At 51.4% G+C, this 17547-nt stretch overlaps 1 protein-coding gene across 1 annotated transcript in view; it reads right to left on the bottom strand.

Annotated features, from left to right (window-relative positions):
* Positions 1–17547, bottom strand: part of LOC122448912 (piezo-type mechanosensitive ion channel component 2-like) — an 88547-nt gene that overhangs the window by 55206 nt on the left and 15794 nt on the right. The window contains exons 11-21 of the mRNA XM_043480568.1: positions 16237–16343; positions 13397–13660; positions 12831–12936; positions 12110–12282; positions 10693–10841; positions 8128–8289; positions 5917–6026; positions 4357–4520; positions 3342–3473; positions 3035–3169; positions 330–530 (exon numbers count right to left, since the gene is read on the bottom strand). Of these exons, the coding sequence (XP_043336503.1) occupies positions 330–530; positions 3035–3169; positions 3342–3473; positions 4357–4520; positions 5917–6026; positions 8128–8289; positions 10693–10841; positions 12110–12282; positions 12831–12936; positions 13397–13660; positions 16237–16343 (1703 nt within the window). The remainder of the gene's footprint in view (positions 1–329; positions 531–3034; positions 3170–3341; positions 3474–4356; positions 4521–5916; positions 6027–8127; positions 8290–10692; positions 10842–12109; positions 12283–12830; positions 12937–13396; positions 13661–16236; positions 16344–17547) is intronic.

Raw genomic sequence — 17547 nt, 5'->3', positions numbered from 1 at the left:
CTAGGTCAGCAAGATCCCCTGGAGAAGGAAATGACTACCCACTCCAGTATTCTAGCCTGAGAAATCCCATGGACAAAGGAGCTTGGCGGGCTATAGTCCATGGGGTTGCAAGGAGCTGGACACAACTGAGTGACTAAGACACACACACCCCGGAGAGGGAACAGAAGGGTACGAGGTGAGCCGAGAGTTGATCATTGCTAAAGACGCTGAAGGATGCATGGCAGCTGATGATATGGCTCTCTCTACTTTTGTATATGTCAGATGTTTCTCTTGTTTAAAGAAATAAAAAACAAGGAATTGACAAACGGAAGCAAAAGCAGAGAGGTCACCTCAAGCCCAAACTTGTAAAATCCAAAGTGGATGAAATACTGCAAGGCACTCAGCAGCCCATCGTCCAGGTGCGCCCGGGTGACGGTGTCCGAGGTGGCGCTGGCAAGGGGCCCCGGCAGTCCTTCCCGAAGTCGGTGGATGCTCTGGCGCTGGCTCACTATCACCTCCAGAGTCGTCAGGGCCAGGACAGCCAGCTGGTTCTGCCAAGCACAGAAAACCCACATCAGTGCCGTCTGGGGCAGAAGCCCAGTTTCCCGGGGCTGCCCACTAGGCAGACCACTTTGCTGGACACCCAGATCCTCCACCTGCCACTCTCCAGAAGCATTGTGGTTTGGGTGATCAGCCCACCAGGCTGCCCCCTCCCAACAGGAAACAGTTTCAGCACCAACTCTTATGAAGGGAGGGGGGCCTGCTTCTTCACTCAACCTGTCAGAGGGAGTAGATAACATCCCCTCCCTGTCTCCCAAGCATTTCCTCTCATTTTTCCCCATCAGAGATGCTCTCTGCAAATACAGAGGTATTGATTTTCCAATTGATCGAGGTGGAGAAAGCTTCATACAGTTATGACTCTTGACAAGCTGGGAATAAAAAGCCGATCATAATGAGTTCATTTACTTTGGTTGATTGTATTACTTTATAACACAAGGCGTACACCAACACCCCCTTCCAAGGACAACTCCCTCTCGTAGCTTCACAACGTTGCTGGTTTGTGTTGAAATTCATCTTGTGGCATGAGGTGTGAATTTAAAGATCTTCCTTAGCTGGCTGCATCTTTTTTTTTTTTTTTTCCAATGCGATGGCCATTCTAAGGAATCTTTCCTGCACCCAGGATGACTTGATGGATGGAGGAAGAACCACTTAGATGCGGGGTTTATAAGAGGGTGTTTGTTGATGAGCGATGGGGGGAAGATGCAGTGAAAGCCTAATTGTTGGTTATAAATATGCTGTATTTTCCCTATCGATCATGTGACACGGAAGTGAAAAGGATTACCTTATTAGATCATATTTAGCCATAAGTATGCCCTGTGTGCTGTAACATGAGGCCACTTGCGAGAGACTGACCAATTATTCCAAATGAAGAGAGGTCTGTTCGGCGCCCCAGACGGTCCAAGTGTGTCCTGGTTCCTATGCAGATGTGGCCGGCCTCCTCGCCGCCTTTCATGCCCTTCATAGAGATTCTCTGTTCCAAGCAGCCTCCTGTGGCTATGCGGAGACCCCAGTGCAAATTAGGAGATGGGGACTAAATAGGACTTCTGTTTGACGGCTTGGACGGCTGGCTGGTCCTTTTCCAGGAGCTTCTGGGGGTGATGTCTGGAGTTGCGTGGTAACCAACGGAGGCTGACACGTCTTAAAATAAAGTGTCTGACAATGAACCTCTGCTCCCTGCGTTCCCAGGAAATGGATGAGGGCAGGGGGGCTGCCTGCGGTGACTTGGAGGACAGCAGAGCCTTGTTGTCAATCTTCTCGGGTAACTTGTTAAAATAAACCGGTTCTGCTCTTCCCTGCCTTGCTAACAGTGTGCACTTAATGCCATGCCTTCCTCTTTGAGGAGCGAGGGCGGCCTCCCCTGCTGCGTGGGGTGCAGCCGGGTCACGGGGCCCCTCGCCTGTGGTCTCCTTCTGGGAACAAGCTCTAAAGCTGGGCCAACATGGCTTCCTCCTTCTGGAGGGCTGGAGGGGTGACCTGAGCCCTCTGGATTCCAGGCCTCCTCTGAGAAGTGCCCTTGGTGGAGGGCAAGGGGCAGATTCCAGAAGCAGACACAGGGTGTCCTGGGAGGGTGCCAGGGACAGGGCCCCGGGCTCAGCTGGTTACCGTCAGCACCCCAACTTCTGCACTAGAGACACTCCAGCACTTTGGGTCCCTACCTGCTAGGACAGCAACCTCCTTTCATTCGCTACCTGAGTCCTCTTTGTTCTAGACTGAGGTCTGGGAACCCCTGACCAGCCGAAGAGAGGGGGCGTGTGTGCCCACCTCCCTCCACACACCTGCCGTTGCTACCTGGTCTCCTACTGCTTTGGGGAGACACCCCCACTTCCTGCTTCTCAGATGTGACCCTGTAGGATGGCCTGTTCCGGCCAGCAGGTGACCCTGAGCTGGCTCTCATTTCTGCCCCACTGTTGCTGCTCTTTGTGACCTCAGACAAGTGCTTCAGCCTCTCTGAGCCTCAGAGTCATTGGAAGTAGGGCCCCCCACCCTCAAGTCACAGGCTGAGCTGAAAGAGTGAGGATCACAAGCGAATCCCTTGCAAACTCCCAGCACGTTGGAAGAGGCCCCAGAAGGGGAGCAATTAATCTCCCCACCTACACAGGCAAGGCGCGACCAGACTTCGATTTTGGCTGAGTTGTTTAATTTTCACTTCTGCTAACAGCCTGCCTTTAATGTCACCTCTGTCCTTATTCATTCCTGGCTTTCCGAGCTGCCACGGAAACCTCTCTAGGCAAAACAGTAAAAGAGAATGATAAGTCGGAGCCAGGTTCATCGCGGTAATATATAACTTGGCCACCAAAGCAATTACTTAATGTAATGTTCCCTGGGAAGGAAGGGGACGCTGAGTTTATGGAGAGGGTGCCCACTGCATGCCTGGTCTGGCCAGCTTCTCCATCTCATCCCGTCCACCCTGGTGCTCAGACCCCGGAGGTTCACGCTGCTCTGACATCCCTGTTTGTCTGCACCTGCTAATCACGGGCTGTGATGTCATCCCTACCTTCAGACAAGGCAGGGCTCTGCCATCACACTTCGTTAATGCTCCGAGCCACTCTGCCGGGTCCACGGGCTGCAGTGAGACCATCAGTCCTCCGGCGAGCAGCGCTGGTGGGCTCGTTCCATTTGCTCGCCACACCTTGGGGGGATGCAGAAATGATGACGGGGCACTGGGTGGTGTGGACCCCAGGAGCAACTCAGCTACAGGGTTGCCTGGGAAGGACTTCAGCTGAAAGACCCCAAGCAAGGCCCTGTGCCTCAGTTTCCCCATCTGTAAAAGAGCCAGATGGACCAGACAGCCCTTCTGGCACCTTCAGTGGGCGTTCCCCCTCACACTCCCCAAATACAGCGGGGTGGCTGGGCATCAGCTCCCTCTTGGCCCAGAGGTCCTGGCCCCCAGGCAGGTGGTTTCTCACCGTACCTCTTGACACATTGTCCACAGGCTGGGCACGGGGTGGTGGTGGGGGCTCTCCGACCTGCCCCGTCCCCTCCGTGTCTGCCCCACCCCCACCCTTCCTTCTCAGACTTAGCAGTGTCCTTTCCACCCTCCTCCCGCCACCTCCAGCCCCAGGGTGTCTGTGTCCTTGCATGTGTTCGTCTGTCCCTTCGGAATCTCATCTGCAGCATCTTCCGAGCACTCGCCCCAAGCACAGTGCCCAGGTGCAGAGCAGGCTTGCCATCAGTGTGTGTTGAATGATTAAATGGACATAGTACAGCTCTTAGGTGAGTCGTTCACAACCTTCCCAAATGGGCCTCAACTGTCTTCTTGAGATGGCCGAGATTGCACTAGCTGGCTTTTCCCAGACACAACAGCATTGTATTTTGATGGCTCCTCTGACAACTCTCCTTAGAGAGAGGAAGGCAGATACTGGAGAGGTGAGAATTCAGACCCTGCCTTTGCCTGGAGCCCTCCTGTCTGGCCAGGAAGAAGCTGCGGCTCCAACGGAGCTCACCTGTGTGCAGTTTGAAGCATAGGCAGAGGGTACGACCCACTTCAGTTGGTACATCACTTTGCAGACCACTATCACACATGCCCAGACTGTGGAAACACGGGACACGAAGGGGCGTAATGTGGAATAGGGCAGGGACAACACCCAGAGGATGTAAAACACGGAGTTCATCAAGGAAACCTACAAGGAAAGTGTTGAAGTCTGTGAGTACCTTGGCTTGGCTCTTATTCCCTGCCTGTGATCAGAGCAGCTCAAGTTAGGGGGAAATGGGAGTTAAAAATACACCCACTGACCTTCCATAAGAGGTCAACACCATGCAGAAGAAAGAGAAGGGTCTTAGAACCTGAAGGCAATGGTCCTCCTGAAAACCACTGACCTCTTGCAAGGTGAGCCAGACGACCACGGGGGCCACAAGCTTAATGCTATGTGTTTCCAGCACACGCCTCAAGAATGCTTGAGTTTCAGTCACCATTTCTAGAAACTTCTGAAAGCCAGCAGTCAGCTTGTCAACTGCCAAGTCCCAATCACTCGTTTCCTCCTCTGGGGGAAGAGAAAGGCTTTGACCAGATGTCCCTGGTGATGCCGTGGGGTCTGGCTTTGTTGTTGAAAACGGTGGGAAGAAGCCTGCATCTCAAAGGAAGCCAGAACAAAGCAGAGAAAACTAGGAAAACAGTGCTTTTTTTTTCTAAAGAAAGCTGTTTTCCAATAATACTGAGTGCCTGTGACCAGGCCCTGCGTCCCCACACTAGCTTCCCTCTCTGCTGCTGAAGCTGTCTGTTTGGCCCTCTGTCCACATCCCAGGCGCTGGTGAACACTCGTGTCCCCTCTGCATCAGGGCTGTTTCTATAAACATTAGTGCACGCGTGTGCTCAGTCATGTCCGACTCTTTGCAGTCCATAGACTGTAGCCTGCCAGGCATCTCTGTCCATGAAATTTCCCAGGCAAGAAGAGTGGAATAGGTTGCCATTTCCTTCTCCTGTGGCTCCTGCGTTGGCAAGTGAATTCTTTACCACTGAGCTACCTGGGAAACCCCATATCGTAAATATTCCAGACTCAGGTCACAGTGTCTGGGTCACACACTCTTACAGCGCTAGAGCACCTACAGGCCGTATGTAGATGGGTGTAGACTTATCTGCAAAGTCAGGAGGGGCAGATTTGGCCCTGGGGCCACAGTTTGCTGACGGGCTTCAGGCTGAGAGTTCCTTAAGGGGAGGGGCACCATTTATGTCCCCTCTGTCTCTTCAATGCTCAGCACCTTGCCTGGTACACAAAGCACCCCCCCATCCCCCTACCAAATGCCATGGAGCATAAATGAATAAAAAACAAACTGCCCAAGGGGTGTTAAAGCATGTACTTTGACAACATGAAAGACAGTAGCATGTGTTGAGCGCTCAGAATATGTCAGGTGCCATGCTAAATTCCCTCCCACCCCGTTTCTTGTTTCTGCCCAAACCACAAGCGGAATCAACAACAAGCATGGCCCCCAATCCCTTGTAAGCAGTGGCTCCCCAGGTAAGCAAAACAGACCCTGGGAACCTCAGTCACTTGTAACTCAAATACTGTGTTTTAATTGAAAATAAAATGTCAGCCGTCTGCCCAGCTGCTGTCAGAGTCTGCAGGTCCAACTGATGTGAATGGGCTCCCCATCGGGCATGGGAATGAACATGGGCAGGAGGAGGCAGGCGGATGGCGCAAGGCCATAACATCCCAGCCCCACCTCACACCTGAGACACTTGGCCTGCCCCCAAAATAAAATGTGAAGACAGTATGCTGAGACCATGTCGAATCAGGGAACCAGGTCAACAATCTGGGTGGATTATTTTTTTGTTTTGATGAGTCAACTGTTTGCCTGGGTGCCCAGAATTCTTGGCAGCTCTGGAGAAGAGCCCCTGGGCTGCGTCATGCAGGGCTTCGAAGGGAAAGCGGCGTCTCCCACCTGCTGGCACCTTCCTCCCCAGCCTTCCAGACTCCTCCGCCTTCCATTCGGAACTGCTGGCTTTGTCGGCACAGTTCTGAGTGGCGTCCTCTTCCCCGCTGCGTCTTAATCTGAAAACCAAAGGCAAGGAACTGAGGGACTTTCAAGCAGCGGGACTGGGTACCAACTCATTAGCCTGTGTTATCAAAGCCCATAAACGCAATGGGTCCATGCCATGAGCAGACACGCGTAGGGGACAGAATCAAGGACTTGGCCATAGGAGGAAAGTTGTGTTTGACCTGCACCATCAGGAATCACATTTATGCTTTGCTCAGGGCACAATTGACTTCAGAAATCAATTTCTGGAAAAGAATGCATTTTCTCTGACTCTTTAGTTCTTACCTCTTCTGAAGTTTCCCAGGTATAACCTTAAGCCTGAAAGAGACACACACACAGAGCTCTATTTATAAAAGTATTCCTTTCTTATTGGATTTATTTAAACAGCAAACTCTAACAAATCTTTAAGAGTTTACTCATTTGTTATATTGACTGGACAAAGCACTGTTGCTGTTGTTTAGTTGCTAAGTTGTGTCTGACTCTGAGACCCCATGGACCAAAGCACGCAGGGATTCCCTGTCCTTCACTATCTCCTGGAGTTTGCTCAGATTCATGTTCATTGAGTCAGTAGTTTAAAAAGTAATTCAAAGGGCACAAAGGGTACACAGTGAAAAGCAACTCTCCTTCACACCTCTGTCTCCCTCCCCAAGGCAAGCACCATGACAGATCTCTCGTGCATTCTTCAAAAGACACATACTTCATACATTCAGTATAGGTCTGTGTGTGCAGGTATCTTTTCCTTGGACTAATGGGGTCACATCCTATACACAGTGTTCTGCCCCTTGCTTTTGCCGCTTGCCCATCTAGCTTCAGCCTCACTCCAGATCAGCACACACGGGGCTGCCTCCTCCTCCTCCTCCTCTCAGAGCATCCTAGATTCTGAGACACACCGTCATTTGCTTAGTCAGTCCCCTAGGGATGGGCATTGATTCTCTGCTGGAATTTTTGTAAAGAATGAGATCAACACCTGAATGCTCAGTGAACAGGGCAGCTGAGCCAGGAGCAGCACGTCTGGTGCGCCCGACGCAGGGCATGCTCCCTGGGGAGAGCATGCCTTGCAGGAGGAATTTTAAAGAGAGGCACTCATACGTCTGGCAGGAGATGCACGTCGGTTTCCTTCCTGTTGCCGGGGGAGACAGATCACAGGGGGCTTAGGTTGGAAGTACAGGGGGGCTCGAATGCGTATTATGTTGCCATGACAACCCAGTCCGCAAACATCATCAGCCACCTCTGAAAACCCTCACCCCTTCACACCATCCCAGTTGACCCAGGGAGGCCTGGGGGCCTCAAAAGAGAACCTTTCTCCCCGAAAGTTCTCCTGTCTCCAAAGCAGGCATCCTTTCGAACTACACATAATTTCGGGGATGGAGGGCAGGGTGCAACGGAGGAAAGAGGGCCCTGCTCACAGGCAGGGCCTCCCAACCCCACCCAGGGACCAACAGGCTCCCAGCACCCTTCCTTTTCTATAAAGCTTTCACATCCCACCTTGGATACGAACAAAGCTGAGTAAAAACCAAAATCAAACTGCACGATGTTGACAGAAAAGAGTATTTGACAACCCCCGGGGAGAAAAAGAATCAAGCCATGGTATTTTGTGTACTTTTTCACAAAACGTGTTAGGAGTGTGGCAGAGTTTGATCCGAAAAACAGATGCAGGCCTTGAGGCCTTGAGAAGGCCACAGCCTCCCGCCTAACTTTTGAGTAAGAAAGCAAATTGCTCTGGCGACGCACCACCTTCTAAAATAAGAATTCTGCAAAATATCCTATCCTATTAGTGACTCAAATTTTAGAAAACCTCTAAAAGCCAAGTTTCACAGCCAATGTCTTAATTTAGTTAGAGGTCAAAACGGTGAAAACGAAAATAAAATAGACCCTCAGGCCTGCAGACCATCCGACAGGCAGACAGCGCTGACCCAGAGAGTCGCAGCGAAAGCCAAGTGCACATTCCAGCCCAGAAGCCCCTGGCCTGGTCCGTAGACCCTCCAGAGACACACAGGGTCTAACTTTCCCCACCAACGTCTACAGAACACCTACAGATGGATGACTCAGCGCACCGCCTGACGCTGAGCCTGCCACTCGCACAATCTCCAAAGGCTGCCCCGGGGACAGTGGTACCTGTCAGATGAGCCCTCCCAGGTAACGGAGCCGGTGGTCTTCCTGAGGTCTTCATTACAACAACGACAGTGGAGGATGCCTGCCAGGAGCAGCGCGGCGGGCAACAGGAGCTCAGCAAACAGCATGGCCACGTGGAACCGCTGCAGGCCCAGGTCTCGGAGCCTGGAACGGATCGAGGTCGAGAGGCTGCTGTTCCCTGGGTCCTGCCTGACAAAGACGCCTTCCTTGAGGGGCCCAACTGCCCTTTCTCTCTCTCTCTCTTTTAAAAGACATATTTATTTACTTGGGGCGGGGGGGGGGGGCTTCCCTAGTGACTCAGACAGTAAGGAATCTGCCTGCAATGCGATAGACCTGGGTTTCATCCCTAGGTCGGGAAGATCCCCTGGAGAAGGAAATGGCTACCCACTCCTGTATTCTTGCCTGGAGAATTCCATGGACAGAGGAGCCTCGTGAGCTATACAGTCCATGGGATTGCAAAGAGTCAGACATGACTGAGAGACTAACTCTTTCTACTTCTTTCTATTGATTTACTTGGCTGCACTGAGTCTTAACTGTGGCATGCAGGATCTTATTTGTGCCATGTGGGACATGGTTCCCTGATCAGGGATCGAACCCAGAGTTCCTACATAGGGAGCGTGGAGTCTTAGCCACTGGACCACCAGCAAAGTCCCTCCACTGCTCTTTGTCTTGATCAGTTCAGTTCAGTTGCTCAGTAGTGTCCAACTCTTTGTGACCCCATGGACTGAAGCACACCAGGCTTCCCTGTCCATCAGCAACTCCTAGAGCTTGCTCAAACTCATGCCATCCAACCATCTCATCCTCTGTCATCCCCTTCACCTCCTGCCTTCAATCTTTCCCAGCATCGGGATTTTTTCTAATGAGTCAGTTCTTCACATCAGGTGGCCAAAGTATTGGAGCTTCAGCTTCAGCATCAGTCCTTCAAGGAATATTCAGGACTGAGTTCCTAAAGGATTGACTGGTTTGATCTCCTTGCAGTCCAAGGGACTCTCAAGAGTTTTCTCCAACACCACAGTTCAAAAGCATCAATTCTTCTGCACTCAGCTTTCTTTAAGGTCCAAGTCTCACATCCATACATGACCACTGGAGAAACCATAACTTTGACTAGACAGACTTTGTTGGCAATGTCTGCTTTTTAATATGCTGTCTAGGTTGGTCATAGTTTTTCTTCCAAAGAGCAATTATCTTTTAATTTCATGGCTTCAGTCATCATCTGCAGTGATTTTGGAGCCCAAAAAAATAGTCTCTCACCATTCCCATTGTTTCACCATCTATTTGACATGAAGTGATGGGACTGGATGCCATGATCTTAGTTTTCTGAATGTTGAGTTTTAAGCCAACATTTTCACTCTCCTCTTTCACTTTCATCAAGAGGCTCTTTAGTTCTTCTTCGCTTTCTGCCATAAGGGTGGTGTCATCTGCCTATCTGAGGTTATTGATATTTCTCCCGGCAATCTTGATTCCAGCTTGTGCTTCATCCAGCCCAGCGTTTCTCATGATGTACTCTGTGTATAAGTTCAAGAAGCAGGGTCTTGATAAGCAAGTGATATTTGTGAGGGTCCTGGAGAGCCTTGCTGTTGTTGTTCAGTCCACTAAGTCGTGTCCAGCTCTTTGCGACCCCATGGACTGCAGCTCACCAGGCTCCCCTGTCCTTCACTGTCTCCCAGGAGAGTTAATGATGGCTAAAGTCCTGAGGCAGTTGGCCATATGTATAACCCCACATGGAATAATTGTAATAGTGCGACTCTGAGTATGGGGAGAAGCAATAGGACAAAACTTCTCCTGGATTATGATAGACTTGTAAGACAGGTGATCCAGAGAATTTTAGATTATCAGCAGGGCCTGTGAATCCTAAAATGAAAACATCGCGTGGCCTATCCACAGAATCTTTGTCTGATCTAGGAAGGAGACTTCCCAGGGACCTGGGACAAAATTGGTCATGAAATGCCTCCCAGACGTTGGTTGCATTTATGACCGAGAGGAGGCGCTGTAGACAAAGAACTCACTTGCCACGCCAGGAAACACAGGATGCTGGGGTCATCAAGCTCCAGTCACAACAGCCACCCTCCCCACCCCCACTCCAAGATGCACCCTGGGGGGATTCAGTAGGGAGAAAACAGGGTGCTAGCCCTAGAATCCGGCTCTGGGCCACAGTTCTGTGGCAGGTGGGCTCACATGACCTGGGGAAGCCCAGCGACCTCACGGGAACCTCTGGCACATGTGCTCTCGGCATAAACAGACTCGCAGCTAAAATCCAGACTGCGAGCTGAGGACGGGGTTTGCCTGAGTCTGGTGAGATCCCAAGGTGGGAACACCCTGGGGTTTCAAGTCCATGGGTCCTGAGACCCCAGTAGAACAGGAGGGACCTGGCAGCAAAATCTCCAGGGGGTCCTCTTCCTGGGCTCTGATCTTGAAATTTGGAGCTGCCAGAGGCATCTCCCTACTTCCGGAGGAGCTCGGGAGCTTTACAGAGATGCCCAGAGAGCACAGAACCAACTAGAAAAGCCACCTCCCCATACATCAGCCCAGGGCCTAAGACATTCTTACCCCTCTTCAGACAGTCCTAGGGTTTCATTGAAAAATCCAGAAACAGCTTGAAACTGGAAAGTGTAGACAGCGAAAAGGACCACCACGGAGTAAGAGACCACGAGCATCCAGAAGCACTTGGAGCTCCTTCTCCAGGAATTAGTGTGTATCTGCAATTCAGACATAGTCCTGATAAAGGCCAGGCAGGGTTTAGAGAGGTGGACAGGGCAGGGGCGGCCGTGACCAGAAGGGCCACAGGGGAGGAGGGTACAGGGACCAGCTCCCTCTGCAAAACTGTTCCTTCCAACAGAAATCTTTGCTGCTTGGAGCCCAAGCTCATTCCTTATATATACACATGCACATGCACATACACACACACGTACACGTACACATACACATACATATATGGGCTTTCCTGGTGACTCAGATGGTAAAGAATCTGCCTGCAATGCAGGAGACCCAGGTTTGATCCCTGGGTCAGGAAGATCCCCTGGAGAAAGGAATATTTACTCACTCCAGTATTCTTGCCTGGAGAATTCCAAGGACAGAGGAGCCCGGCAGGCTGCAGTCCATAGGGTTGCAAAGATTTGGATAAGATTGCACAACTAACATTTTCACTTTCATATATATATATATATATATATACGTATGTATATATACACACACATGTATATGCACACACATATATACACACACACACACAAATATATATACACACACACACACACATATATATATACATTTATTTGGCTGCATCGGGTCCTGGTTGTGATGTGTGGGATCTTCAGTTGTGGCATGCAGGATTTAGTTCCCTAACCAGGGATCGAACCCAGCCCCCCTGCACTGTGACCGTGGAGTCTTACAATGGACCACCAGGGAAGTCCCCAAGCTTATTCTTGTATGAGGGTCTAGATAAATTTTAATGAGACACACACAGTGAAGTCAGGGGTCCAGGCCTTCAGTTAAGTTTCCTGCAGAAAAGCAAGCCTCAGCACTAGGAAGTGTAACCCCCTGCCCCACCACCCACCCCCTGGACAGCCAGGAAGCTGTGGCATTGGGAGATCTGTATATTGAGCAGTCCAGGTGGTACTGGAAATTGATCTCTCCCTCTGTCTGTGGCTCCCGTGTTCCACGCACTCTCTCTCCACCCATGTGTTGGAACTGCTCACGTATCTGGAGGCAGGGTTGGTGCGTCTGGTCATGGAGCAGGCTGTGTGGCCTTATTGATAAGTGTGAATGGGCACCCGGGTCAGAGGCTTGGCCGAGCAGCTGTGCGTGTGAAGCCTGTGAGCTTCGTGGTCCCCCTTCCACGAGGAGAGTCCCAGCCCCGAGGCAATCCCGCACGGCAGGGCCAGAAGTCAGAAAGCAGAAGGCAGAAGCAGCCTGGGGCAGAGAAGCAGGGCAGGGGCTGGGGGCTCGGGGTCCCACCGGGGTTCACCTGGTACCAGGCCACCCAGAACAGGAAGAGGAGGATGTAGACAACCCTGTACACCACCACTTTGCCGGCAAAGCTGACAGCAAAGAGCAGGGCGGCACCAAGGCAGACCCAGTACTCGACTAGGAGACTCTTGAGGATGGTGGCAGGAACGCTCAGCAGGACGCTGCCAGGCCCTGTGCAGGGGAAGAGGCAGGGGAGTACTCAGATTTCTGGGACTCCAGCCAGAGTGTTTCCCTGTCCCCTTCCGACAGGAGCCTTCAGGTCCAACTCCACTGAGAGACAGGTTGGAGAGGTGGTGTCTCCAGGGCTGGGACACTGGACTCTGAACCATGAGGGCCCAGAGAGCCTCCCCCAAAGCCCCCTCCCATCCAGGGGCATCACTCTGCTCAGGAAGGGGCTTGTGGCTCATATCCCATCTGGGGCCAGAAAGTTCTAGATCTGAACTCTTGAAGAGCAAAGCCCTGTTGCTGGGCACCTCCCGGACCATAGGCTGCCCTTGCATCCCGCTCTGAGTTTCCGGGCATGAGCCAGGTCGCCTGGGACCACTAGCTGTGTGTCCTTTGAGAGCCAGCAGGGAACCAGCTGAAGGCAGACCAGAAACAAGGGCCTGGAGGCTCCTTTGACCCTAAGATTCTGGGATTCCTGGGGGAAATGGTTAACTTCAAACATGCACATAAATAGCCTGAGAAAGGGCAGGAGCCAGTCCATCCAGGGTCCTCACCGCTCACGTCCCCGAGGTCCCCCCTCCAGGCCTCCTCCTCCGCCGGCCTCCGACTCTTGGAGACCTGCAGCCGCAGCAGCAGCCAGAACACAGACGCACAGAGACTCTGCAGTGGAAACATGGCTTCCTTTACGGCTCACCCTGGACCTCCCGGAAAGCAAGTCATGGTCTCCCTCCCGCCACAGGGGCTGGGGCTGGAAACAGGCTTCTGTCTCTCAGAGCCCTGTCGTCTAGGGTGCAAGAGCCGCAGCAGCTCCGTGGAAGGGGGCGTCGGGGGCCGGCTGGAACGTGTCCCCGCCACAGCCTGGTGCACCCCGGGCTCACATCACCCATGCCCCTCGGAGACAATGGGGGTCAGACTGGAGGTGCTCATGATGTTCCCCCTGCATCTTGCAGCGTGAAGACAAAGGCACAGAGGGTCTCCCAGAGCTGGGAGCTGAGCCAAGGTGGACCCCCCCCGGCCCTGCCTCCTCCTCTGCCCCCATGGCCCACTGTCTCCAGCCCTCAGCTGCGGACTTTTCTGAAATGTTAAATCCCCTGGCCCCATCCCCATCCGCAGAGCCCACCTTGGCACCCAGGTGGAGACATGGCTGCAGGTAGGGTTTCAGGTCCAGGTCAGCGAGGAGCCAGCCCGGGGCCCCGGGGAACAGCTCCTCTCGGGACACACGGAGGCCCGCCACGAAACTGAGGACGATCAGGATGTTGGCGTAGCCGACCAGGAAGGGTGCACTTCTCAGGGCCAGGCGGCAGGGATCCCGGGCCATCCAGATGACACAGGCCCAGAGCAGCAACAAGCAGCCTGGCCAGCCTGTGAAGCAGATGCTCCACACCTGCAGAGGGGCAGCCCCTCTCAGAGCACGTCTCAAGGACCAGGGGCTCTGAGCCTTAAAACTTCATTTCTAGGTCTTCCCTGGTGGTCCAGTGGTTAAGAATCCGCCTTGCAATGCCAGGGCCACAGGTTCGATCCCTGGTCTGGGAAGACCCCACATGCTGAGGAGCAGCTAAGCCCATGTGCCATAACTACTGAGCCAGTGCTCTAGAGCCGGAGAGCTGCAACTACTGAGCCCACGTGCTCCAACCACTGAAGCCTGGTCACCTAGAGCCCGTGCTCTCCACAGGAAAGTAGACCCTGTGTGCTGCAACTAGAGAAAGCCTGGATGCAAAACAACAACAACAACAACAACCACAGCCAAAATTAAATAAACAGATAAATCTTTAAAAAAAAAAAAAACTTAGTTTCCAAATCCAGCAACTCCCCCTACACCCAGCAGGAGCCCCCATTATTTGGGCAGATAAGCAGTATGGTCCCTCTCTCAAATCCACTTTGGATATAAAACTTTGAATAAATGCATTTGATCAACAGCCAAAGCTCCCTTTTGAGCAGGGTAGTGGGGGACTCGGGGTTTCCAGCCCTACTCCCCATCTCAGAGCCACTGTGGGGAGTTACATCCTAGCAAGAGGGGATGGCTGGTACAGCCCAGCCCTCCCCAGAGATCCTCTTATAACCAGGAGACTTGTCCCTTACAAGAGGTTTTTCCTTCCCTTGTAAAGGTGATGCAAGCTTGGCCATCCCAGTGGTAAGGACAAGCAGAAGCATTTTACCACAAAAAAAAAGCCTCTCTGAGAAGGACACATGGGCCTCCAGCCCAACTCCTCCTGCACTCAGGCCCCGGTCAGGACACCCCCAGCTCACATGGGATCTTTCATCAAGTATGCCAAGTGCTTTCCAGCTCTCTGAGCTTCATTGCAAGTGCCAGGACCCAAAAATATACGATGGAGAAAAGATAGTCCCTTCAGTAAATGGTGTTGGGAAAGCTGGACAGCCTCATGTAAATCAATGAAATTAGAACACTCCCTCACACCATATACAAAAACTCAAAACGGTTTAAAGACCTAAATGTAAAACACGACACCGTAAAACTCCCAGAAGAAACACAGGCAAAACATTTTCAGACATAAATCGTAGCAACATTTTCTTAGATCAGTCTCCCAAGGCAAAAGAAATAAGAGCAAAGACAAACAAATGGGACCTAATCAAACTTAAAAGCTTTTGCACAGCAAAGGAGACCATCAACAAAACAAAAACAACCTACAGAACGGGAGAAAATATTTGCAAATGACGCAGCCAACAAGGGCTAAATTTCCAAAATACACAGCTCATGCAGCTCAATATCAAAAAAAACAACTCAATCAAAAAAAGGGCAGAAGACATTTCTCCAAAGAACACACAGATGGCCAACAGGCACATGAAACGATGCTCAGCATCACTAATTATTAGAGAATGCAAATCAAAACTATAATGAGGTATCACTTCACAGTGGTCAGAATGCCCATCACCAAAATGTCTACAAATAAGAAATGCTAGAGAGGGTGTGGAGAAAAGGTAACCCTCCTACACTGGTAGGAATGTAAATTAGTGCAGTCACTATGGAGAACAATATGGAGGTTCCCTAAATAACTAACAATAGAACTAGCGTTTGATCCTGTCACCCCACTTATGGACATATATCTGGAAAAGATGAAAAGCCTAATTCAGAAACATGCATGTACCCCAATGCTCACAGCAGCACTATTTTCAACAGCCAAGACATGGGAGCAACCTAAATGTTCATCAACAGATGAATGGATAAAGAATATGTGGTGTGTGTGTATATATATATATGCGCTTAGCCACTTCAGTTGTGTCTGACACTTTGCAACCCCATGCACTGTAGCCCACCAAACTCCTCTGTCCATGGGATTCTCCACCCAAGAATACCGGAGTGGGTTGCCATGCCCTCCTCCAGGGATCTTGCCAACCTAGGGATCAAACCCACGTCTCCTGCGGCTCCTGCACTGCAGGTGGATTCTCTGCCATTGAGCCACCAGGGAAGGTCTCTCTCTCTCTCTCTCTCTATATATATATATATATGTATGTATAATGGAATATTTCTCATCCATAGCAAAGAATGAAATAATGCTGTTTGCAGCAACAGGGACAGACCTAGAGATTATCATACTAAGTGAAGTAAGTCAGACAAAGCAAAACAAGTATAATATGATATCACTTACATGTGGAATCTAGAAAGAATGATACAGGTGAATCTATATACAAGACAGAAATAGACTTACAGACATAGAAAACAAATATGGTTACCAAAGAGGAAAGGGAAGCAGGAAAAGGATACATTAGGAGTTTGGGATTAACAGATTCAAACTACTATATATAAAACAGATAAGCAACAAGGATATACTATATAACACAAGGAACAATAATCAATATCTTATAATAACCTATAATGGAAAATAATCTGAAATATATATGTGTATCACTGAATCCCTTTGCCATACATCTGAAACTAACACAACATTATAAATTATCAGTTGGTGTGTGCATGCATGCTCAGCCTCCCTCCCCAGGACTCACCATCATGGTGATCAGTGCGGGGACATGGCTATGCCTTATGGCGAGGTAGCCCAAGACCGAGGCGCAGCTGAGCCCCGACTCTGTAGGAGTGGCGGAGGCAGCATGTCCTGTAAGCAAAGGGCACCGATAGGCTTCAGGTGGCGGGGAGGGGGGGGCGGTGGGGCTGTGGCAAGATAGACACACCCAAGCCTGTAATCTGCAGGGGAGCTGTCAAAGGGTCTGTCCTCGGCACAGGGAGGAGTCAGATCACCCCACAGCTCCTGTGCCCACACAAGAGCAGCCTGGCCAGCATCAGCCCCACCACCCACCCACACCTTCCCTCCAAATGGAGAGCACACCCTTTGAGTTCTGTCTGAACCTATCCATGAGCCCGGTGGCATCTTTGCCAACACCCTGAAGCCAACGTGGCAGACGTGAGCTCCTACTGCTAGAGCCCCTGAGGACCTGGCAGTCGGTTGGTTCTCAGTGGATATTTCCAGAATAAGTGAACAAGATGGATGTCTCGTTCAGCCCAGTGCAGGTTTAAGGAGTCTCTCTAAGTGGTCCACGGTATGCCATCACTCAGGAAGCTATTATTAGGTGCCTTCTGTATGCCCAGCATAGGCTAAGCAGCATCAGCCCCATCCTCCAAGGAGTTAAAATCTAGTTGAACAGAAGGTCCTGGGAACTCACTGGAGGACCAGGGGAGATGGCTCTTGGTAGCGAGTGTGTCTGTGCTGCTGGGGACCTCTTTTCCAAAAGGAGGTGAGGACAGGAGATGGGAACCTACCTGCACTCATGACTCAGGTCATCACGGCCTTGTGAAGGACACTCTAGAGTTCTCAACCAAGGGTGGCTTTGCCCCTGTCCCCCCCAGGGGACACTTGGCAGGGTCTAGAGACATGCTGGCATGTGGGGAGAGGGGGTGATGCTGGTGTCTAGTGGGTGGAGGCCAGGGAGGCTGCTCAACATCCCACATGGACAGAACAGCCTTCTGCAAAGAAGAATCCCACCCGAAATGTTGCTGGTGCTGAGGTGGAGAACCGGCTCTCGCCGGGATTAAGTTAGGATTAGGTTAAGAGCAGGCGTTTTAAGTCAGCCGGACATGGTTTCCTGTGGGCCAGGGACTTAAGCACTATGATCCCCTGTTTCCTTCTCGGTAAAATGAGCTGGACAGTAACACCAGTTTGTGAGGCCCCTTCCATCCAGCAAGGACGGAAAGAGGGGCTGAGCATCCAGGGCCCGGGGCACGGCTCACACATCAAAAAAGTTGCCGTTCTCGTCATGATGATGGACCTTGTTTCTGTTCAAGTCCAGCAGTTTTTAGGTCCA

This window comes from Cervus canadensis, chromosome 10, assembly GCF_019320065.1.
Source record: "Cervus canadensis isolate Bull #8, Minnesota chromosome 10, ASM1932006v1, whole genome shotgun sequence".
Taxonomy (NCBI): Eukaryota; Metazoa; Chordata; class Mammalia; order Artiodactyla; family Cervidae; genus Cervus; species Cervus canadensis.
The sequence above is the reverse complement of the archived record's forward strand: the minus strand, read 5'-3'. Positions and strand labels throughout refer to the sequence as shown.